The 24,354-nt window shown below is 48.8% G+C and overlaps 3 protein-coding genes across 5 annotated transcripts in view; 2 read left to right on the forward strand and 1 right to left on the reverse strand.

Moving 5' to 3' along the window:
* P2RY12 (purinergic receptor P2Y12) overlaps window positions 1-9,147 on the forward strand; it is a 13,858-nt gene extending 4,711 nt beyond the window's left edge. Inside the window, exons 1-3 of one of the 3 annotated variants that reach the window (XM_027647346.1) lie at window positions 6,047-6,115; window positions 6,751-7,029; window positions 7,399-9,147. In XM_027647346.1, the coding sequence (XP_027503147.1) occupies window positions 7,426-8,445 (1,020 nt within the window). In that variant the 5' untranslated portion in view covers window positions 6,047-6,115; window positions 6,751-7,029; window positions 7,399-7,425 and the 3' untranslated portion in view covers window positions 8,446-9,147. Of the gene's footprint in view, window positions 1-6,046; window positions 6,116-6,750; window positions 7,030-7,398 lie in introns of those variants that run through there. The other 2 variants (XM_027647345.1, XM_027647347.1) reach the window with 2 other exon arrangements.
* MED12L (mediator complex subunit 12 like) overlaps window positions 1-24,354 on the reverse strand; it is a 91,748-nt gene that overhangs the window by 15,665 nt on the left and 51,729 nt on the right. The window contains exons 16-21 of the mRNA XM_027647341.1: window positions 5,798-5,945; window positions 5,163-5,281; window positions 4,216-4,359; window positions 3,516-3,679; window positions 2,964-3,095; window positions 27-254 (exon numbers count right to left, since the gene is read on the reverse strand). Coding sequence (XP_027503142.1) covers window positions 27-254; window positions 2,964-3,095; window positions 3,516-3,679; window positions 4,216-4,359; window positions 5,163-5,281; window positions 5,798-5,945 — 935 coding nt within the window. The remainder of the gene's footprint in view (window positions 1-26; window positions 255-2,963; window positions 3,096-3,515; window positions 3,680-4,215; window positions 4,360-5,162; window positions 5,282-5,797; window positions 5,946-24,354) is intronic.
* Window positions 10,936-12,876, forward strand: P2RY13 (purinergic receptor P2Y13). The gene is made up of 2 exons (XM_027647342.1): window positions 10,936-11,186; window positions 11,697-12,876. Exons 1-2 carry the CDS (start codon window positions 11,023-11,025, stop codon window positions 12,733-12,735), a joined length of 1,203 nt encoding a protein of 400 aa, XP_027503143.1. The 5' UTR covers window positions 10,936-11,022; the 3' UTR covers window positions 12,736-12,876.

Raw genomic sequence — 24,354 nt, forward strand, 5'->3', positions numbered from 1 at the left:
CGGGTCCTGGTGGCCCCTGGCCTCACCTGCCCGGGTCCTGGTGGCCCATGCAGACGCTCAGCAGCGCGTTGCACACGAAGCTGTAGCGGTTCCCCGCGTTGTCGCTCAGGATCTTGCCCAGCATCGAGTAGTTAATGCTGTGAGCAGAGGGATTCTCAAGGAAATCCAGCATGAACTCTGGGTCCCACAGCAAGTTGGAGTTTGAGGGCTGGATGTTGCTGTAGATCGTCTGCTTCACCTTGGAACAGGCGTTACTGAGGACCAAAAACAGAGAGGTGCCAAAGGCACCTTGCAGGAGTGTGCTGGACACACCACGTGGGATGAGAAAGTCCTGGCTGGGTCACCACTCCAGGCACAGTTGCAAACTCATTTTGGATAAGGAGCATCTACCAGATAACAAGGCTGATGTATAAATTTCATTCAAGTTTTTCTACACATAAAGTCTTAAGTTTCCAAATCACTTCTTGGACACTGTGAGCAGCTGGGTAAGGCCCAATGTCCTCCTCCCCAGCAGCATCTTCCTGGGGCATCAGATGGCCCTACAGGGAGTACCACCACACTTCCCAACATCGCTCTCCCATTCCCATGGGAGGTGCAGTGGGGCAGGGGAAATTCATTAAGGCAGAATGAGAACATCTATCTCAGTTAAAAACTACATTTTAAAATATTGTGACATAACAGACAACATTTGGAAACCAGTAAATAGAGAAAAGATATTTAGAGGTCATATTTTGACATTAATAATTAGACAAAAGGGCAAGAACTGTTTCAGGCCATGAACATCTCTATGCGAAGCAGTTTTCTTCAGGGGAAAAAATGTGTCAGTGAGGAATGCAAATTTCACACCCAAAATGTTCTAAGGAGTGTTTGTCTCCAGGATGGGGTTTTATACCACATGGACAAATTTCACTAATTAGCCCAACTGGGAAGATTTCCCCATTACTGAAAAGAATCTCTTAATTTAAATTAACTTAAAATACATGAAAATTTTGGAGTATTTTAGGACTCCACCAGCCCCAGGACAAAAAGAGAGAGAAAACACTGGGCAGCCTGGAAGGCAGCTGGGAGCTGAGGGAGCAGCACCAGCGTGTCTGGCCAGGGGCTGTGAGGGCAGCACCCTGTGACTGTGCAGCCCCTGCAGCCCTGGGACCCCCTGTCACTGCCAACCCTGGGGGCACCTTGTCCCTGCTGCCCTGTGACCTTGTCCCTGCTGCCCTGTGACCCGGTCACTGCCTGCCTGAGGCCATTAGCGGGGTAATTAATTAGAAGAAGGGCAGTGCCTGACATTAACCCTCTGCTCTGACAGCCAGCACAGCAGCAGAGACAGAAATCCAGTGCATGGAACACAAACAGCTCTCACCAAATCCAGCAGGCACTGATGGGCACAGGGTTGGCCCTGACACCCCAACACTGCCCCACAGCCACCCCATGGCCACAGAAAGGGAGGCCCAAACCCAACCAGCACCGAGCACCAGAGCAAAGCAGCCTCTGAGACAGCACTTGCACCACAGGCAGTGCTGGGGGAGTGGTCAGGAGATAAGATTTTAAAAAAAGAAAAAAAAAAGTGAAAAGAATGCTTTAAAAAAAGGAAGTTTAGGGAAGATTAGTAACTGTTCCAGGCACACAAAACCAAACACGCTGTGTCCTCACTGACACCCACTCAGGAGACACTGAAGAGGAGACCAGAGCACAGCAATGCACAGGGGGTGAGTCTCTAAATGTGAACATTTGTGAATTGCAATTTATCATTGCTTCAAGTTGCCTGAGTCAGTTGGGCTTACAGCAGGCGAAAAAGGAGCTTCAAATGTTACTGTGAACATCCAGCTGAGTTGGGTGTTTCAACTGAAGCAAGGAAACCAATAATCAAATTAATGTAATGCTATTACCTTATACACAGCTGTTTAATAATGTATACATAAATTCCATTGACAGTTTTCAGGAATTTCTAAGTCCATTTGTCCAAAAAAGGTGCTTCAAAACAAGCACTGTGTATCACATATTTAATATATTATTTAATACCCTGTGTATCTATATATTGCTAGATGCTATTTTGATTTGCTGTTATAGGTTGGTATTAATAGAAATGCTAATTTTATTGTGTTACTAAAACTTCAGGTTTTAAGTGGGAAAATGAACATAGAGCTAAGATATTTCTGTAGTTCTTCTATATTTCTTATTTCTTTTTCGTTACGTTTCTCATATTAAATGCTACTGTTCCCATGTATCTGTAAACCTATGAAAATATTAAGATTATTACTGAGAACACCTTTCCTGCTCCCTATGAAATGAAACCACAAATCTGAACTATGCAAACCCAAACCAGGTACACAAACCAGGAGGGGAAACAGCAGCTGAGGTGGTTTGTGAGTCTCGCAAGATGTGGATTTACATCTGAAAGGTTTCCACTCCCCCTTTAAAAAGTAAAAGCCAAAAATACGGTATATGGAAACCTAATGTTTTTTAAATTTAAAAATCAAGGAACTGAACATTCAAGCATGAAACTTCACAAACTCAAACACGTTTGTGCCTCTCCCCACGTCAAAGGAAGCGTTTACAGAACGTCACAGATGCAGCAGCTGAGATTTTGTGGGTTTTCCAAGCAGCACCCGAGGTGCTCCAGGAACCCCGTAAGACCCCCCCAGATCACAACGGCAGCGGGGTGAGGCTGCACTGAGGGGGTCCCGGGGCTCAACCCCTGCCCCCTGCAGCAGGGACCTGCACAGCCCCGGGAACACACCGGCCTGGGACCAAACATCCCCCGGGAATGGGACCAAACACCCCCCGGGAATGGGACTGCACATCCCTGGTCCCACAGGCTGCACTGGCATGGACATGGGACCTGCATCAGTGAAGCTAAAGCTGCAAAGGCAGCAGTGATTTCCAGGAGATGGAAAGCAGAGGGAAACCACAGCAGCCCACATCAGTCTGTGGGCAGGGGTGAGAACAGTCCCATCACCACTCACCTGAACAGGTCTCCAGACTTGCTTCTCAGGTGGCTGCAGGACACATACAGGTCGTACAGGTAAGCTAAAATGCACCGCTCTGGGGAGGAACACTCAGAGGGGTTCACGACGTGCTTTACTACCCCACACAACCTGCAAACACAAAAGCAGCCCAAGTTTGTTCCAACACACCTGACAGCTGTGTCACATACTGTCACAGATCAGATAAACCCACTGTCAGCTGGGGACACAACAGACCTTCAACTACAGCCCGATGGGGCTCGTGTGACTTTGGTGTCACCTGTGGCAGAGGCACTTGTGGAGCCCAGGGCAGAGCGGGGCAGAGATCAGGAGGCACAACCCCCCTTGTCCAAGGCTACGAGGGCTGAGGATCCCACCAGCCCCTGGCAGTGGGTGCAGGCTGCAGAGTTGAGGCCTCCACCCCGCTCACCTGAGCTCACCCACGGCCCTTCAGCAGCACTGCAACGCCTGCTCCAACCACCCGAACCAAAACGCTTTCTCTGCTTAAGAGAGAACAAAATCCCTCTTTGAAAAGGCGCGTGTGCCACCGACCCTTCGAAGACCTGGGCGGTCTGCTCGGAGCTGAGGAGGAGGCAGGCGTGGTGCCGCCGCAGCACGGCCACGATGCACACACACAGCCCCGTCGTGTAGCTCCCGGCCAGGCTGGACGACTTCAGCAGCAGCTCGGCCTCCACCACGCTCAGCTCGTTCAGCAGCTGGGAACACACACGAGAGCAGCAAACTGAAAGTAATTTCCCAGTTAAACATGTAAAACAGGAGCAAAAAAAAAAAATACATTAAGGAAAAACTTGTGAGGTGAACAAAAATGCAGTTCTTTACTCACTACAGAACAAGGGGAAGAGGGAGCAAAATAAATGCTTGAAGTATAAAAAACATCCCTCAGAAGAGCTCTTTGGAAATCCAGGGCATTTCAGGCACCCTGATGTGTTACTGGGTAACATGACAGTTTAGTCCAAAACAGCAAAGCCCATCCTAAAATCCTTTGTTCTAAAACAATCCAGCATTTTGTTAATTTTGAAAGATTTAAAAATAAGATGCATCTATTGATTCTCCACAACCATCACAGCACGGCGGAAGGAGAAGCACCCGGCACTCTGAGAGGGCAGGAAACTGGAACAGCCACAAGCACACGGAGGGAATTTGCAGCCCAGCTCTTGGGGGTTTTCTGGCTTCCCAGAACATGGACCCCAGCTGTGTCCTCCCAGGACCTCACCAAATGAACTCCGCTCACCTGCACCGCGAAGTCTATGAGTCCGTTGATGTTCAGTGCTGGCTCCATGAGGTCGAAGATGAGCTGGATGTGGTGAGCCAAGGGCAGGTGGTACGACGTTCCCGAGGCAAAGCTGGTGATCTGCTCGAGGACATTGCTGGAGATCTGGGAAAGGAAATTCTGGAAGTCAGATGTGACTGAGGGCTCCTCAGGTACATCAGCACTCCGAAAATCCCGCTGTGCAAGTGGCAGCAGTGAGTGCCAGCACCTTGCAGGCAAAAGCGCTCACACACCAGGCACAAGCACCCCTGTCACTCCCTGTCCCTGAGCCAGGCACAGTGCCCTTCCATTCCAGACCTCACAGCACACAAAAGGTTGTTCTGCTGCCTCACAGCTGGGCCTCAAACTGTTCCCAACAGCTACAGCACTGATTTCTGTTCTGAAGGCAGTTTGCTTCAAAGAGGAATCTTACTGCACTGTGATTTATTTCAATTGATTGAAATATTCAATTGGTTTTCAGCTCATTAATAACACACAAACCAAACTTGTAATAAATTTATTCAAAAGACCAGAGCAAAAGATAACTTATAAATTAAGTGTCAAACATTTACCTCTTTTATTTGTTTTGCATGTTAGCCTCTGGTCTTAGAACATACTTAAAATCAGTAACACATACAAAATGATGAAACTCTGTGCTGACACACTTGCACACTTATGAGTCCTAACACAAAGCAGGAAAATCAGGGTTGTCCTTCAGAACAAATTATCATATCATCATAGAATGATTTGGGTTGAAAGGGACCATAAAGCTCAATTCATTCCACCTCTCTGCCACGGGCAGGGACACCTTCCACTAGACCAGGTTATTTTGTATACATACAAAATGCTCATAAAAAAGCAGGATTTCCTTCCCATTTGACATCCCTGCAGCAGAGCTAAAAGGCCACAATTTGACACAAGGGAAGTACCTGGGATGTCACCTGATGTTGATCGAAATAGGACAGCTGCTGTAGTTTTGTGAACACAGTCTCCAGGGCTGGAAATGCCTCTGGTTTGGTCTTCCGGGCCTTCTGCCCTTCGTCCCCCACTGAACAGACATAAAAGGTTATTTCAGACATTTTATATTTAATGGAGCCCTAGCAGTTTTCCATTGCTACCGATTTAAAAGACAAAAAAAAACCTTAATAAGTTTTACTCATGACCATACAAACCCTATTAGCTGCAGTTTTCCATTATAATGATACACAACAGCACAAAACAGTGTCAAAGCTGCCACGGGGTTATCCCAGTGCACAGAGGTGACACCCCAGAGAAGCTGAAAACAGCCACACGCTGTTACCAGGAGGGTGAGACCATGGATCACTCACATTCCAGGCTTTAGCCCAACACAAGTGTTTGCAGCCAATTGCTACAATGGAATTTCTAGGGATTTCTAGGGGTGGCAGCCCTTGGTCATCCCAAAGCACTGTGGGGCCATGGGGCTCTGCTCAGCACCTCCCCCAGGGACTGCCAAGGGGAGGAAAAAGCCAAATTACGGGATAACATGCATGTCTCCAGACAATGGTCACTACAGGCAACTGAACAGCAGCCTTAGAGCATTTACCACCCATTTCTGTAGTGCTCTTCTTGTTCAGGATTTTGAGGATGTCTTTGGTGATCTTCTTGAGCTGGTGCCTCGCTTCATCCCGCTCCTTACCCACACCATAGAGGAGAACCATGCGCTGGTTGCACTCGTGGCTGGAGGATTCATCCTGAAAAGAGCAAGTGAAGTCTCTCTGCCTGTCCCTGCCATCACCTGCATCCCTGTCATGGGCCTGGGCAGCCCAGGCTGCAGGAAACAACAACTGACTCCAACACAAACACATCTCCTGTGGCTGCCAGTAGGGACAAACAGTGCCAAAAGGGATCACTGAAGAGTAGGGTAAAAACACGGAGGGGAAATTCAATCAGATATTATGAATTCTGTGTGTATCTACAAGGACAGAACCAGGGGATGACCCTCCACACTGTCCCCTGGATCAATATTCCACAGCAGATCAGTAAATGGAAGACAGATGTTTAGAAATTGTGTGACACTTACTGTGTACAAATCCACTGAGAAAAAAAATACAGTCCAAGTCCTAAAATTCTGTCTTGCACATCCCAAAGAAATTGAAATATGTGTAGTTTATTTCCTTGTTAGTGGCCTTTCAACAAAATGTATATATCATATAATGTTGATGTTACTGTATGTAACTTGGAAACTTGAAGCACTGCTCTGCAAGTTACATAAGATATAAATATTTGCTTCAGTAATAACCTCCTCCAAAGCAATCAATCACTACTTCTTTCAAATACTTTAAAGGTTTTAAAAAACAAGGCTGTGTACAAAAGTAACTAAAGAATCACAAGGCTGCAAGGGGCAGAGAGGAGCGCAGCTCTATGCTCAGAAAAGTTGCACAATCTGACAAATACCCACTCTCTTTATAAATAGTGTCTCTGGAAGCCAGACAAAGGCAGGAAGTAAGCCACTAATTATTTTTTAAATTTCTATTTATTTCTCTTTCTCTTCTATAGAAAGCAGAAGCAGAAGCTCTGAGTGCATCTGTTGGAATCTGCTGTTGTCACTGGCTGAGAAACCAGTTCACAGCCAGAGGAAAGCCTAAGCCTCAGGACTGGGATGTTCAGCTGCTCCTCCTGCCTCTCCCAGCTCCGAGGGATCCCACAGGAACACTGCTGCCCCCTCCCACGGTGAAGAGCTGGAAGGACTGCCAAGGACCCTCCCTCGCAGTTTCCACGGCAGGAACACCCGAATTCCACCACTTCTCTCGGTTCCCCACGGTAACTTCCCTTGGCTCTAGGGGGAGAACGGATCCATGCTCAGGGAGTACTTGTTCTGTTGGGATTGCACTTGGCAGCTGAACCTGCTACATGATTCAGAGCAAAAGCCAATTTTTTCTATCTTAGAGGGAGAAATAAAACTTTGTGGCTCTGTAAGACAGATGTCAGGGATTTGAGCATGAGCTGACAGCACATCAACTCCTCCAGTGCCTGTTTTACACAGGCAGAGCTCAGACAACAATAGTCATGTAAATAACTGCATCACTACACGTGAGAGTCACCCCAGCCCAGCTCGGGCCCCACCAGCTGCATGCACTTTTTCCCAACACAAAATTAGAAGCAGACTGACAAGGCTCACAATTTCACTCTTTTCTGTTTGTTTCTCCAGGGAGGGGGGACATCAGAGTGCAAATGAAAGCCACAACCCACTTCAGCTCCCCCAGGAACTTCAGCAACTGTACCAGCGACAGCAGGATCAGCCAGGTCATCTTCCCTCTGCTGTACACATTTCTATTCCTGGTGGGCATCACCATGAACGGCCTGGCAATGTGGATCTTCTTCAAAATATCCAGTAAATCCAATTTCATCATCTTCCTCAAGAACACTGTCATTTCTGACTTTCTCATGATCTTGACTTTTCCATTCAAAATCCTCAGTGATGCAAAGCTGGTGTCGTGGGTCCTGCGAGGGTTCGTGTGCCAGGTCACCCAGGTTGTGTTTTACTTCACCATGTACATCAGCATTTTATTTCTTGGTCTGATAACCATTGATCGCTATCAGAAAGCCACTTCACCATTCAGAACATCAACTCCACGGAGCCTTTTGGCTGCCAAGATCCTTTCCACAGCAATCTGGGTATCAATGTTTGCTCTTTCATTACCCAACATGATTTTAACTAACAAGAAGAGAACGCCCAAGAACGTGAGGAAGTGTGCTCTCCTCAAATCTGAGTTTGGCTTAATCTGGCACGAAAGTGTAAACTACATTTGCCAGCTTATCTTCTGGGTTAATTTAGCAGTCATAGTGGTATGTTACATCCTCATCAGCAAGGAACTCTACAAATCCTATAAAAGGACAAGATGCACAGGGAAGGCATCCAAAAAGACTGTCAATCTGAAGGTTTTCATCATCATTGCTGTGTTCTTTATTTGTTTTGTGCCATTCCACTTCACCAGAATCCCCTACACCTTGAGCCAAACGAGAGACGTGTTTAACTGCTCTGCTCAGAACACCCTGTTCTACCTGAAGGAGACCACGCTGTGGCTGACATCCCTCAATGCCTGCCTGGACCCATTCATATACTTTTTCCTTTGCAAGTCCTTCAGGAAGTCCTTGCTGGGCACGCTGCGCAGGCACACGGCGCTGTCGGGGCTCGGGACACGGACCCAGGAGCAGAACGAAGGGGATGACACGGACGAGACGCCCGTCTAGAGCTCAGGGGTCCCCACGCCCCTTCCTGGCCTTCCACCTTATCGTGGAACAATCCTGTGGAGAGTATCCAGAGCTTCACTGACCTCTTTAGAAATTGTCCTGCAGATGAAGCATGAGCACCCTGGAACCACCACCACTGGCTGCAGAAACAGAAAGCTTGAGTAACAGAGGAGTCTCCCCAACCTCCATCCTTGCCAAAAAGGACCTCCTCTGACCCCAGTCGCCATGCCTGTCTGAACTGCAGGGAAGTAGCTTGAACTTAAAGGTAGAACTGTGAGGAAAACTTCAAAGAGAATCATGAAATGCTACAGATGAGATCACAAACTGCCAAGATTTTGCAGAAATAGATAAATTTGGGTCAGAGCAAAGTCCATCACAACACAAGATCTGGGAAATGCAGCTAACATCCACACTAAATGTAATTTTTCAATACAGGGAGCTGTCACCTGGTACACAACTGGCAGATAAACAAACCTAGGCCAGATGTAGAGGAGCCATTTGTCTGTGCAGATTTTTGGTAACAGAATAACACTGTGCTTTTCTCATTCTGTGCTTGCAATTCCTAATCCATTGACCAATAACTAATAGTTGTAATCGTTGTATGACAGAGGAAATTATTTCATAATCAGGTTTATCTCAATATGACTTATATCCTCAAATTCTTGCCCTTACTACATAAATAAACAAAACTGTACACTTTTACAGAGAACTATATATTATATTAGAAGATATACAAAGAGTTTTTGCACTATACAAAATATTCAACCATTTCCCCTTTTGCAATTGGAAAACTTGGAAAAAAAAAAAAAGGAAGTATTTTCAGGTACATGACATCTGCAGGTATCACAACAACAAGAAATAGCCCGTGGGCTACTGGAATAAATTGTGGTTCATTTATCAGCACTGCAAACAGCTGCAATTAGTCAGTGTGTGTCACCATCACACCAGAGCTCAGGCCTGCCCAAGCCATCGCCTGTCCACCCTTCCCAGGACGTGTCCCTGCCTGCCAGGGCACTTCTGCCACTGAACCCCAATTTCCAAAGCTAAAAGGCAGCTCACTCACTGCCACACTGAGCTGTGGGGTCTGTGCATCTCTAATAACCTCAGGATGAGTTAAACCTTCCCCAAACCCTTTTGTGCCCTGCTGATGCCGGTCCCTGCCCCAGCTGACACAATATCAGTAACTGGGTTCCACGGCAGAGCACAGAGCACCAGGATTTCCCTGGAAACAGCGCTCAGTCACCCTGGAGTGTGCTCCCACACCACCCCACAGGTCCCCAGGCCAAACAGTTCCCACTAGTGCCCAGGAGGGATGTGCCAGATGCCCCACTCCCACCCAGCACTCATTGCACATATTTACTGCACCTACACCCAGAGGCAGAGTGGCAATTACCTGGCAGCTGCTTCCCCTGGTCTGATGAGTTGTTCAGACAGCAGACACCACAGACACTGTGACCCACACAGAGGTACCTGGTACCTGCTGCCTTTGACAGCTGGGAACAGCATCAAGAGCTCAGTTTGGAAGAAAACACAGAAGGCACTGCACTGGACATCAGTCCTGGAGCATTGCAGTGGACAGTGTCACCTTCACAGTGTCACTGATGGGCAAACAGGAGGCAGGCTGGGCAGCCAGGGACACATCAACACATCACACTGATGGCAGTGGCAAGGGTGAGCTTCATCCCAGCCATCCTCAAGGTTCTTCAACCTCCCCAGCCATTTAACACTGACACCAGCCCCCACATTAGCCAAAGTGTATCAGGTACTGATGCACAGACTCCCTGTCAAACTGCAGCCCAAGCATCTGGTGAATCCATCCATGCCTGTCCCAAAGGGACAGCTTGACCATGAGGCACTTCCCACACTGCAGCGAGCACAGAGCCAGAGCTGCCACATCAGTGGGCAGGAACAGACTTGCACAAACAGCTCTGTTCACAGAGAAATGCACCAAACTCCAGCATTACACTGAACTCCAGTATTACACCTAACAAACACATCATCAATCCACAGCCTTGCATGTAGCAGTACCTCCTGCCAGGACCAGAAAGTGGCTGTAACCAGCACAGTGCATCATCTGGCTACACAGACCAAAATAAACTAGTTCTTTGGATCTCCATTCTGGAGATCCAGAGTTGAGCTCAGGTTCATGTGTCAGCATTCCCAAGCCACAGGGAGAGGGGGGAGTCCCTGAGTATGTTGGTGCAGGTGGTTTTGGAGCTGAGTATCCACTATAAGGTGGCTCTGAGCAGACTCTGGTCACACATTAACAACCAGTGCCATCCAGAACAGCAAATTCACACACACAAACAACCACTAGGAGCTACATTTGAGGATTGTCCTGGAAAACTGTCAGGACAGTTTTGTGTTTGTTCATCCCACATCTCTAAAGGAGCCAAATCATAATGCCCAGAGCAGGAGCAGCAGGTCTGTCCCACACACACACAAACCCAGAAATGTGTCTGACTTGAGGGACGGGGTCAGGTTTCCTTTACCAGTTTAGGAGAAGGCAGTGTGCTTTCTCATGCAGAGCAAAGGGAAGAGAGAAAGCATGATTAACTAACTTGGCGACACACGAAAATGAGGAAGGAAACCACACACCACACCACCAGAAAAAGATCTCTTCTTTCTACTCATTTCCCCTTTCTTAATACTTTGCTCAAGGCTTCTGTTGGCGGAGGAACAGTGGATGATCCGGGGACAGCCACGGAGGCCTCTGCAACAGCTGCTGCAGGTTTGCTCAGGTACTGGCACAGCCGGAGCATTTGGGGGCGTGATGGGGTGCTCGGGGCTGGTAACCACCAGTGTGCATCTGACCTTGGAAATGTTATCTAAAGGTGTGCTGAGAAAGCAAAACAGTGTGTGCTCGGAAAAAAATACCAGAAGGCACCTCCCCAGGAGTGCTTGGCTTTTGGCCCACAGCAGGGACATTTCTATTCAATCCTAAAATACATCTCCGAGGAAAGACAAACGGTGCTCCAGGAAATCTGCACTTACACCCTGCTACAACGTTACCTTGGGCCTCCAGAATGAGTGTGTACCATTTTAACTTTTCAGTGGATGTTAGTTTGTAAACAACCTAAACTTGGGCAAAGATTTAGATTTTCTATGAACCACAAGAGACATTGGCCAGTCTGTTTAACGCACGCTCAGGTTTTTTGTTTGTTCGTGCAAACCTGCCATCCCCGTAAGGAGCACGTAACATTAAATGCAGAAAGTTATGTTCTGTGCTTTCTCTCTCCTTTTCATCCAAGTCTGTTTCCAGTGATGGGAGACTCTGCCAACACGAGCACTGTGGGTTACACAGCTCCCTCCTCCCCCCCATGCCAGCGCGACACCAGCGTCACCCGCCTGCTCTTCCCGGCGCTGTACACGCTCATCTTCCTCCTGGGACTCACACTGAACAGCCTGGCTTGCTGGGCTTTCTGCCACATTCCAAGCACATCAACCTTCATCGTCTACTTGAAAAATATCTTAGTTTCAGATCTTATAATGACCCTGATGCTTCCTCTGAAGATCCTGACAGACTCTGGCCTGGGACCGTGGCAGCTCAAAGCCTTTGTCTGTCGCTTCTCAGCAGTCGTGTTCTACGACACCATGTACATTAGCATAGTGCTACTCGGGCTCATTGCTTTTGACAGATTTCTCAAGATTGTGAGACCTTTTGGGAAGTTCTGGGTGCAAAACCCGACCTCAGCAAAGATCCTCACAGGTCTGGTCTGGCTCTTCTTCCTTGTTCTCTCTCTGCCCAACACAATCTTATCCAACAAGACAGCGACGCCCCAGTCCGTGAGGAAGTGTGCCTCCCTGAAGAGTTACCTCGGACTCAAGTGGCATGAAGCCGTCAGCTATATCTGTCAGTTCATCTTCTGGACTGTCCTCATCCTCATGTTGCTATTTTATATAATTATCACCAAAAAGGTATATGAGTCATACATAAAAACGCAGAAGAAAGACAACAAAAGGGAAAAACGGATCAAGGGGAAAGTATTCATCATTTTTACCGTGTTCTTCTTATGCTTTGCCCCCTTCCACTTCAGCAGGGTCCCCTACACTCTGAGCCAAACGACTGCCCACGTGGACTGTGCCCTGCAGAAGCAGCTCTTCGTGGCCAAAGAGAGCACACTGTGGCTGGCAGCCACCAATGTCTGCATGGACCCCCTGATCTACATGGTCCTGTGCAAGCCCTTTGTGGAGAGGGTGTTATGCAGGAGAGTAAAGACCCGTCGGAGAGCATTTTATAGAAACCCAAGAACTGAACTGGACACACGAGTGTCTCCTACCGAGTCTTGATTCTGAAGCTGCACACTCTACTCTGCGTGTTCATAGAGAACTTGGAAATTGTTTTGGTTTACCTCTGTTGGAGAAAACAAAAGGGTGGCTGCACTGTAATATTAATACTTAATAAAAACAGCAAAATGGGTTTTCTATGTACACTCACTGGTCAGCGAGAGCAAAAAGCTCTCGCTCAAACTGCCTAAGACAATCCACAGGTTAATTCTATATGCTTTAAACTAAAACAACTCACTAACACTTGAGCAGCTTACTGACTCCGGCTGCTTCTAAGAACAATTCAGCTTTATTTGGGATTAAACCCCAGAGCAGTTGACTGTGATGTCAGTAGTTCCTACCCTGGGTGTCATCTTGGCTGCACGTCACAGGTCAGGGAAGAGGAGGAACAGAGGGAAGGACACGGTCCCTTCCTGTCCCTCTTTGCCTCTCTCACACACATGAATACTTCCTGCCACCCACACTGTTTCACCACCATTCCCCTCTGCTCCCAGCAGCACTTTGGTGGAGGACAGTGTTGGCAATACCCAGGTCCCTCCAGGGCACACTCCTCATCCAGGCCAGTAGAGCACCCAGGACTGCATCCCCCACAAAGGGCACCCCAGAGCTGCTGGTGCTCACCCCCACCCCACCACTCACCAGAGGGGAACACTCAGAGATGTCCCCCTTGGTGGCACATTTACCCTTCCCAGTCCCAACAACAGAGCAAGAGAAGGGAGCAAGGAACACTGCCTGACCCTCCCCACCCAGAGAACCCCTCCCCACCCGGCTCCCTGCACCACTCACAGAGCTCTTTCTTGGCTATCCCACACAGGCTGTGACTGGAGAGAGAAACTACTTGCTAATACAAAATCCTGGAATTTATGTCACTATTTTAAGACATAAAATATATACCAACCACTTACTGGCTCCAACTGTCCAAAGCAGAGCAGCCATGTCACTTATCCCCAACCACCTCTTCTCCTCCAGCTCTCCTGACAGCTTTGTGCTCTCTCACACGTGCCAGACACTTTGATCACCACTTCACTGCTATTTTTAGAAATTCATTATTTACAGCAGCCTAATCCAATCCAGCAGGTTGCTCCATACAGCCTGCTTTTTTCAAAGCTGTTTTAGATTACTGTGCATTAATTACATCTACCTTTGGGGTTCCCCAGCCTCTGCCACACAGGGAGATGTATGTCTTATTTAGCAACTTCTACCCACTACATCTTCTCTACCAGGCATGTTACATACCATCCACAGCTGTAACACTCTTTTATAGCTGGAAACTGAACTAATCCCCAGTCAGCTTCCAGTTGGTTATGAATTTCCCCATAAATCAGTGTTATCTCAGCCACTGTCTTGCTCTTGGGATTAAATGCTATTCAAGAATTAATTCCTCTCTCCCCACACACATACAGTGTTAATAGAATTAACTTTGCTCCTTTAGGAAAAGTAAATACATTGAATTCTTAGCTGCTGAAATAGTCATCACTTTAGCAACTGCTTAAAGGAATATACAGGAGGCTGGAGATGTTCCTCTCAGCCTACTGACCCAGTGTGGAAATGAACACAGGGGCCTGAGCTAAAGGCTGGGAGAAGGGGTCTGTAAAACAGTTGGGACCTTCCACCGGGCAGGTGCCCGCTGAAATCTGTGCTCCTGAACCTTGGATGTGTGAGGGGAGAATCCAGGACAAGCCTCTGCAGCTCAGTCCTCCTTCTTCCCTCTGAATCCCACCGGCACAGCCAACACACAGGTCCCCAGCGCTCCCACTGACTGCATCCAGCTCTGCATTTACAGCGGAAAACTGAGCAGTGTGGCAGGGAGAAAATAAGAAAATGGTGAAATAAGAAAACTTATTCCAGTGTGGAAATTTCTTTTATTTTCTGATTCCTACTGCTTGTGATTGACGCCCATGTAATGCCATGCACACACACGCCGGCAGCTCCCCCAGCTCTGTGCTGAGAGCCTGAGAGTGGGGTGGGTGTGACCTCAAAATGGGCTGAGTTGCACCGTAAATAAGGGGTGTGCCAAAGGTTTCTGAGGAGTCTTAATCATCTGTTTTGCAGCTGCTGTTTCTTAGGTAGGTAAAAGGGAGCCAAAGTTACCAAACTGTAGCAGAGAAGAGAAGGTGACTGCAAGGACAGGACACCTGTTGATCCACTCAGGGGAAAAAAAGGCCCTGAATTCTAAGACTTGCGATTCTGCACGTTTTTCTGCAAATTTTTAAATCTCTGCCTCCAATGGAGTAAAAGTCATAACAGTTAAAATACCTCATAGTTTAGGTCTCTGCTTTTTAAGGCTCAAAGAAATACTCAGTTTTAGGTTTTTATGTTTTACACCTGACCAAAAGGGAGACTCGTTTAGAGAACAGACCTCCCTCGGAACCAGAAGCCCCAGAGCACAGGGAGGGAGTACAGCAGAATGCCACAGAACTGCTTCATTGGGCTGCCCAGATTCCTTCAGTGCAGCCAAGAGATTTACAGAATTCAGCAAAGTTTACCAGTGTATTCAATACAACAGTCACCAATTTTCCAAATCTGATTTTTCTCCCAACCCAGCTGGAAGAGGCTGGAGCTGACCCGAGAGAAACCCTCGTGATACAGTGAAACCCTTGTGTTCAGTGACACAGCAGCTGTACAGACAGCAAACACACCATTCCCACCGTACATGTGCTCACTCCAGCCCATCACACCAGGAGGCAGCAGCAGGGCTTGCCCTTTCCACAGCCAAATGTTCCCTTGCATGACTTGCCCTCACTCCAGACAACCTGGAAACTGGAAACTGGCACCAGGCCTTCAACCTGTTTGGAGAGATGACCCTTGTCCCAGGCTCCCATGGGCCAGGATTCACACAGAAACTACTGACATTTGTCCTTAACACCTCCACAGGCCATTCAGTTCCTGAAAGGATTGCTACAGGGCACTCAGAAGTCAAGTTTGGTAGGAAATCACTTATTTGGATACAAAGGCTTACATAAATTTCTTTGTATTTTGCACTTTGTGTTTCAGATAAGGGAAGTATTTTATACCCTTGCCTAACACACACACACCATCGAGGCCTCAGACCGCCTCTCCTCAATGGGACAGCACAGTAATTCCTGAGTGCCCAAAGACAAAATCAGTTCTTCATCCATGTCCTGACCCTCAGCACAGCAATACATATCTCCCCAGCCAGGCTCCTGCAACCTGAGTACTGAGAAAGCTCTCATAGCACACAGCAGTGCTTTAATTAGAAATGCAAACAAACAATTTGCATCCTGAATCAGAGCTGGGAAGCCAAGCCAAGCAGTCAAGGCATGACCCACGTGACAGCACATGCACAGAGCCAGCACGGGAGAACTGAAGGCACCAGGACGGGCCTGAGACTACAGCTGGAGTCAGACAGCCAAGGCCTGGAACTTCAGGCTGTGAGGAACTTGAGGATGGAGAGAAAAAGGACTGAGCTTTTAAAGTCAGTTCTTAATTAGCTCCTTTCCTCCTTCCTTCCCTGTTAGTGACAGTCATCACACAGTGACTGGAGTAATCCACCACAGGAAAGGAGAAGTATCAGCTCTTCCAGGACACTTCCCCTGACAAAAGCACCTTCACATCTGCACGTGTAATGCTGGAGAATCCTCCCCGTGACGCAAGCTCTGGCCCTGCTGCCACTTTTCTGCTTAAAAAACAGAAACAGCCTGTCCTGTGCATTACCCAGGTGGTGAATCTGCTTTAACATAACCCTGCAGTTTGTATTGCTAAATATGGCAGTGAAGGAGTTTTAGAATGAAGCAACACAGTAATTGTCGTAATAACGTTGTTCAGGTTCTTATGCAATCTGAGAGTTGCTCTCTAATCACCAGAACACAAAAAGGGACATCCAGCCTTTAAATAATGTGAACAATAGTGAAGTTACAGGTTACCTTCAGCTTTTCTTTACATCAGAGCTTCGCGTTTCTCCCGCGCCGTTTTTACGACAAACTCCCCACGTTTCGTGTGTCAGCTCGTCCTGACCTGCTCCAGCCTGGGAGCAGCCAGCAACACGTCTGCGCTGGAGCCTGCTTGGGGATGCCAGGGCACTGGGTTCTAACCCATCAAGTTTTGCTGAGGCACCAAAATACAGGGATTTTAAAGACAAATTAATGTGTCGTTGCACCACATTCAAAAACCAAACAAGCCAAAACCCCAGTCTGGTGTAGATTTTATTTGTTATTTGATCACTACTCACACACCAGCTTTGGTGTGCGCACTTCATTCCCAGAGTGCTGGCTCATAAACACTTGGTCTCTGTAAGAGATTAAGTTATATTTTTTAAACCTTTCAGTTGTCACTTCCAACTTCTTCCCTCCTCCATAGCACATCCTGCTGTGCTGGTCCTTAGAGCCCAGCCTGAGGGACCACCAGCACCAGCAAGTACCTGAAGAACACCAACATGACTGTAGCCATCATGTGCTGTTGTGCTGTGTCTAGATCACAGCCCACAGGCCTGAGGACACAGGAGCAGCCACACCACACCAAGGCCAAACTGTGCCCCCCACCAGGATGCAGGAACTGTGCTCCACAGCCAGGATGCAGCCCAGCACCCGGCTCCAGAGCACACGGTCTCACACACAGCACAGGGCAAGTGTGTAGCAGGTTGTTCCAGGAGGGTACAAACCCCCTACATACCCTCAGACTTTTGCTCTCCTATCTCCAACAAGCAGCTGGAAGGGGAGCAAAACAGAAGCACCTGCCAAACCCTGAAGTACAAGGGACAGCCAAAAGCAGGTGAAATGGAAGCTGGCACACACGGTCCTACACAGTCACATGCAAGGTCTGAGAGAGGAAAAGTCTCCTCTTCCTGACCACAGAGGAAGCCTTCTCCATCCTCAGGGGATGCCTGCAACAGGGACCATCCCCTAATGTCAGAATATCCAGTTTCTGGGATGAGTTTGGCAGCTTGTGGTAATAAAGTTGAAAACATAACAGAGTGGACCCATGTTCCTACAATTTCATCTGCATGATCTGCTTTGCCTTGCAAAAACCAGTCTGCAAAGGCAAGCTGTGCCTGAAGCCTCCTGTGATCAGTGACTGTGCCTGATTCAAGGGAGAGGTGCTGAGGCAAGAGGGAATGTTACAGTCTGCCCACTGTAGAAACCTGGGATTTAGCACAGGGTTCCCTGGACACAGGCCAGAGGAAGCTGCTCACCACTGCAGGGTAGGTCCTGCTCACTCAGCCCCTCGCAGGCTCTGTGCAGTGATGGGCACCGAGGGGTGTCCAGTGCCAGCAGAGAGGGGCTGGGGGCTCGGTCCCTCAGAACTTTGGGGAGAAAATAAGAGAAATGTGTCTGGAGAAGTGCAGACAGGACACACAGAAGAGGGCTTTGGCAGCCACTGCTCTCAGAGTACTGATATTATTTTTTGTTTTCTCCTAATTTTTAACAAGGGAGATAGGCATTTGCTTTCTTTTAAAGAAGGTGACAGAAATAGAAAATTACCCACTTGATCCTCCACTGACACAAAGCAGAATTGTGTCCCAACAGAACTGCCCCAATTTTGTCCCATGATTGTTTCAATGCTCTTAAGGCACTAAATAGCCTGATTGTAAACGTGTGTAGAGCCAGGACCACTGAAGGCAGTGCTGTGAGAGGCAGTGGGCTCGGTCTGTCCTGAGGATCATCACAGCAGGAAACACACACTCCAGTCATTTCAGCTGCAATACTGAGTGACAGGCATAGCATTCTGCTTTGATCCCACACGCTGTTTGGAAGAGAGGATCTGTTCAGAGCACAAAGATGTCTAAATACAGTCAAATTAATAACTGATATGATAATCTCGATTAGCAAACATTTGCATCTATCCAGCCCCAGATTTTTCAGGATCACGTTCAATCCACTTCCCCCCGCAGCCCCTGCCTGCCCCGGAGGGCAGAGGCAGGGCAGCCCGGGCAGCACAGAACACCACTGCAGGCTCCCGGCGTCTCCCGCGCCCAGGCTCTGCCTTCCCCAGCACGAACCCACCTCCAGGTGAATCACCGTCTGTGTCCCGGGCGCCCCAGCTGCTCTGGAGCCAGGAAGTGAGCGGGAGCGCGCTCTCCTACCCTGGCATGTGAGTCATTCCCGGGAATGAGAAAGCCAGTCGCTCCAGTTGCTCCTGGCCAGGGGAATTTTGACTCTGATCAGGTATCCATCCGAAGCCAAAAATCTTACTGCCAGACATGGTTTGTTCAGCTACCTTCTCCCAGGAAATACTCTCCTGCCTGCTGTAGTTTTGAGATGCATTTTGGAGGAATCTGAGGCGTTTTCGGGATGCAGCTCCCAGACAAGCCGAAAGCAACGATGGTGACAGGTAAGTGAGCTCTGACCGTCGGAAAGCGTTCGATAAATTGTTCAGTGACTCTACTTGCTCTTAACCACCCTTGAGTGAAAAGACAACAGGAATTAAGATGCAGTTGCTGAAAACCAGACTTGGAACCATATACTGAATATCGGATCAATTAAAAGTATGAAAAGTTCTCAAAATAGCACGACTTTACCAACCTTTTATTCCTTCTGTACATGGTACTTGCTACCTTATTCCCAATGGCAAAAAAATAGGGTTCTACTAAATCTTTCCTTCTAAGATATAACTCAAAGTGAGGCGGGTCCATGGTTTCAGTAACTCGCTTCCTGGCAGAGCTTAACTCACATAAAGTAAGATTCAGTAACTACGAGATCTGAATTTGATATAAAAGGGTTTGTACCATATTCCTTTTCACCTCTTGCAGTACAGAAAAGCAAACTTGAGTTCTTCTCACTATATTAACAGAATAAGGGTTCTTTTCCTTCACAGTTTGCTCAGGTCATGTTAAAACTTGTCAGGTTCACTGGAAAAACCACATAGCTCCGAATGAGCAACTTACAGCCTATAGATCTGGTGAGTCTCACAGCTTGGGAAATATCTAAGGTGCTTGCAAAAACCTTTGTCTTTTAAGGAGAGTTCAGACTGAAAAGGTTGTTCTTGGTTACAGAGCAGCACAACTTGAGGGTTTGCGTTAAAAAATGACTTGTGTGTGCACTACAGGGCCTGCAGCCACCTGCTCTCTCCTTACATGTGCTCCATCTGTAAACTGGGAACATTTCACACTTTTTGCCATCTTTTTAAAGTAGATTCTGCAATCTTTAAAAAGGGAAACCAGGAAACTCAGGCAACCTCTGGCTAGTGTTACTAATTCACTCCCAGGCACCGGCCCCAGGCACATGGAAGCCGCCAGTGCTTCTCCAGTTATGAGAACCTCCTCCTCACCTCCCTCTGTGGGTGGGCCACAGCCCTGGGGCACCTCACAGACCCTCTCGTGCCTCCCCACTCCACGGGGAGGGGGCTGGAAGAACCTGGGACAACCCCCAGCTCTTGCAGGAGGGAGGAGAGGGGAGAGAGGCCAAAGGGTGTGCGGGGACCTCAGACACAGAAACCATCTGTTTGCATTAGGGAGGTGGGAGAAAAACGCAGCAAATTTTCAGCAGCATCAGCCATCAGTCCCTCCTCCCTCCCCACCGAGGGCTGCTCGTCCCAGCTCAGCCCAGTGTCTCACCCTCTGCTCCCTCCCAGGCTGCCAGGGCCCCTCCAGGGCAGGGAGGGAGCAGGGAGACCAGCTCGCCCAGCACCTGCACCCCACAGCCCATCATGCACCAGCACACACCCGTGCCAGCAGCTCCAGAGCTCCGGGGCATTGGGGCGTCGGGAGTCCCCTGGATCCATGGCTGAGCCAGGGAGGCACACGGGCAGGGAGACCAGGCAGGGAATGAGCACCAGGACAGGGGCGGCACTGTCCAGAGCACATCTGACACCAAACAGCCCTTCAGAGGCCACCTGCTCCTTCCCACTGCCCTCAGCACAGAGCCCTGCATGGGACAGACCGGGAACCACTGATGGAGGACGCTCCTTCTCATTTCATGACAAGTCCCTTGCTCACCTTCAGACAGCAAAGTTCACAAAGAACCTCCTCTTTGACCCGGTGAGCACCAGGAGATGCCAGCTGAGGTCCCTGAGATACGACTGTAACCTTAAACTTGAACTGTGCAGTATTTACTAACAGTTTGGAACTAAGTGAACGTGCACCTGACACACATCAAGAGCTGTCAGCTCTGCAGGAACCCAGGCTGCAGCAGACACCAAACCCAGGGCTGCCAGGAAAGCATTAGAGGAAGGAGGCAAGATTAATTCCTGCTTTTCATTGGTCTCAGACCTTTCCAAAATAAAAAATACCATAACATTTAAAAAAAAATAAAATTAAAACATCATGCTGTTGATTATCAGGAGCTGAGTTCCACACCTGACCAACAATGAATCTCTCACAAGGTTCTGCAGCAACCACTGCATCTGGATTTTCCTCAGAAAAATGTCAGTGACATACCAAAGGGACAACTGATGCTGAGCAATGCAAATTGGACTTCTGTCACCTCATATCACTTCAGTGCAGCAGCCAGTGCTGCTGTACAAGGAGCCAAGAGCAGCCAAAGCTGGGTGGGAGGAGGAGCAGCAGCTCTCACAGCCAGGACCCACCGCCCAGCCTGGGACTGGCAGCCTGTTCATTCCGAGAGCAGCAGAGTGGGGGAACTCTCCAGGCTATGCATGAAAAACCAGGGTTGCACCAGGCAGAACTTCTCCCAGATGTACCCCAAAATCCCCATGTCCTTTTGCTTCCTCTTTCAAGCAGTGGTGCTGCTGCAAGTAGCTCACACAGTTGATTGTGCCACAGCAGGATATACCAGAGCACAAGTAAAAGGCTGACAACAGCAGATTGGGATTTTTTGGTCCTTCTGTGATGTGAATTAGGATTGCATATAAAAAACAATTGCTTCAATGCCAAGTAAAATGCCTGAAAATAAGACTGGAATTACTGAAAGGTTTAAATGGCACTGGCTACATGCACATACCAACAGTTATTATGATTTCCCAAGATATTTTCTCACAGGGTCCTCTGAGGGACCTGATCAATGCACAACAGCCAGAGCTCCAAAGATGAAGGTGCAATGCTACCAATCACACACCTGAATTTCTGTCTTTGTGCCTCAGACAACATCTTGACTCTTTTAAAAGTGTCATTGTGAGATTTTTCACTTAATGTTTTTCATTGCATAATACCAATAATCAAACCTAAAAGCTGATATCTTCAGCAAAAAGCTCCAACAAATTGAGCCTGGAAACCCAGTGAGCCATGGCCCTGCTGGTGGGTTGCAGAGTGAAGCAGGAGTGGCACATGGCACTGGCAGTTGGCACCACCAAGGACCCACCTGCTCACCTGCACAGGAGCTTTGGGACCCCCACCTATACCTGACCCCACTGAGGGTGCACACAGGAACTGCATCTCACGTGGCACATTCTTGATGGGGGTTCAAGGAAAGCCTCCCTGCAGCACAGCTGTACAGGGCTACAGCACAGCTCCCACTGCCAGCAGGTTTTGTGCAACCAGAAAAAAATGGCGGCAGCATCTTCTAGAAAGAAGCAAAGGAAACATTCCAGAGATAATCCTTTCCTCCTTGCTAATTAGAGACTGCCTTACTGAGAAAACATTCATTATCCAAGCTCTGCCAACCACTGCTTTGTGTTGGTTTTTTTTTAAAGAAAAAGAGGAAAAAGAGCAGCCAGCAATTGCAACCCAGCTCCTCTTGCACTGAGAGCAGCCACTCACCTGCTGCCCCGGTGACACCACTTCTGTTGGCAGATCTCTCCTAACTCCTCGTGCAAAAGCCACTGCAGCCCATGGGAGCTGTGGAGCTGTACTTAGACACTACAGCACTCCTCCCACACCTCTTCAGCGGTGGCAGTGAGGGGCTGGGCCCCCTCAGAGCCCCTCCTGCCACAGGACCTTGGCCAGCAAAGGGCCAGCACACCTGAGCGGACCCAGGGCACTGGTGACATCACCTGCTGCTTTGGGGCCATGGACAGTGCACGGGCTGGTCATTAATGCAGCAAGGGACTGGGGAGCATTCCCGCAGCATCATCTGGGAACCACGGTGCCTGTGCCAGAGGAAAGGGAATTCATGCAGCTTTAGGGTCTGCAAGAAGCTTAAAGAACAGTCTTATGGTAACAATTAACAACAGTTACTAGATTTTGTAACCTCTGCATAGAAAATCTGATTCAATGTAATACAATCCTTGAACTTCTGATGCGTTCAAAAGACAGGAGAAAGCAAAAACTTGATAGCTCAGGCAGTATCCCCACCCAGGGGATAATATAGGCTGTAATGATGCACTTGAAATGAGAAAAAAATTGATGGTCACATTTGGATAAGGTATTCCAAAACTGGCTTTGAGAAAATTAGATTTGTCTAAATTATTTTTTTCAAAGTGAGGAAATCATGTTATCCTAAGGGCACATTCCCCCAAAATGAGAATTTTGCACATTAGATGGTATTATGGAGTGCAGCTCAAGTTGTGCTCCCCCAGTGCAGCCACTCCTGCACCTGCACAACGAGTCACAGGCACAAACAGGCTGTGAGATTCCAGTACAGCACGGGAGGACACTGAGGCACAGCAGGAGTGAGCACAGTCAGCTCTTTGCTCTGACAGCAGGTACAGCCAGCCCAGGCACCGGAGCCTCCCGGGGCACTGCAGCTGTCACAGCCAGAGGAGCGAGGAACACCAACCCCCCCTGTCAGTCAGAGCCCGTATCTGGGGGCTCTGCAGGTTCCAGTGACCCTTCTCTTGGGCACAGTGAGCGTGGGGATGGTGTCCCATTAGCAGCATGTCCCAGTGTGGGGGAGCAGAGGGACAGTGCTCCCACGTGCATTCCAACACGGATGTCAGCTCAGGGTTCAGGGAGCAGCCTGACCACCACCTGAAGCCTCACCTCTCTTCTTCTGAAGACAAATGGATGGGACAGGGCAGGCACAGGATGGGATCCTGGAGACACAGGAAACTGCTCCAGCAGAGGGAAGCCAGTAGCACTGCAGCAGGGCCAGGGCAGGATGCTGTGCTGCTCTGAGACATGTGAGAGGAGGCTAGAAATCAGGGGAAGTTTAAGGAGGAACCTGAAAGCCCATAAGGGGGTTTTATGCCAGATGCTGGAGGAGACAAGCAGCTTTCTAAGCAGAGGCAGGTTCCTGTTTCTGGCTATGACTGAGCAGATGGGCACCGTAAGGCACAGCAGGAGACAGCCACACACCAGTCCTTTCCTCTCAGCCCCTCTGCAATGCAGCCATTGAGCACAGCAGCATTCCTGGCCCAGAGATCCAGCCCATGCCAGCTGCACACCCCCCTGCCTTGCCCCAGGGACTGGGACAGCGGGGCCGAGGGCACAAAGCCCCCAGGGCTGTGGCACCCTGTCCACAGCAGAAGGGAGCAGGGACAGGTGCCAGCCAGCTGGGTCTGGCACAGGGGGTTGGGCACCCCAGGGCTCAGCCAGCAGCAGTGGGCACACAGCAGTGGGCACACAGGGGCACCCCAGGAGCTCCCACCCCAGGCAGGGCCAAGGACCGGGATGTGCTGCAAAAATGCCAAAACCAGTGAAGTGTGCAAAGCATGAGAGAGCAAGAGGTGTAACTCACTGATGTAAGTAGCAATTCCAACAGGAATTTCAGGTTATTCCACTGTGCATTACCAGCACATTATCATACACCTTTACCAAAAGGGAGATGGACCATTTTTGACAGAGGCCTCCGAGGAAGGGAAAGGTGGCAGTGCCCTAGTTACTGGGACTGG

The sequence above is a fragment of the Corapipo altera genome, unplaced genomic scaffold (genome assembly GCF_003945725.1).
Source record: "Corapipo altera isolate COAL_440 unplaced genomic scaffold, ASM394572v1 113, whole genome shotgun sequence".
Classification (NCBI taxonomy): Eukaryota; Metazoa; Chordata; class Aves; order Passeriformes; family Pipridae; genus Corapipo; species Corapipo altera.

What these genes read in the sequence shown, in the direction of transcription:
- P2RY13 (XM_027647342.1), top strand. Translation starts at nt 11,023, where the DNA reads ATGAGGAAGGAAACCACACACCACACCACCAGAAAAAGATCTCTTCTT. An exon ending in GCTGCTGCAGGTTTGCTCAG is followed by an intron (nt 11,187 to 11,696) that starts GTACTGGCACAG and finishes TTTTCATCCAAG; the next exon opens with TCTGTTTCCAGTGATGGGAG.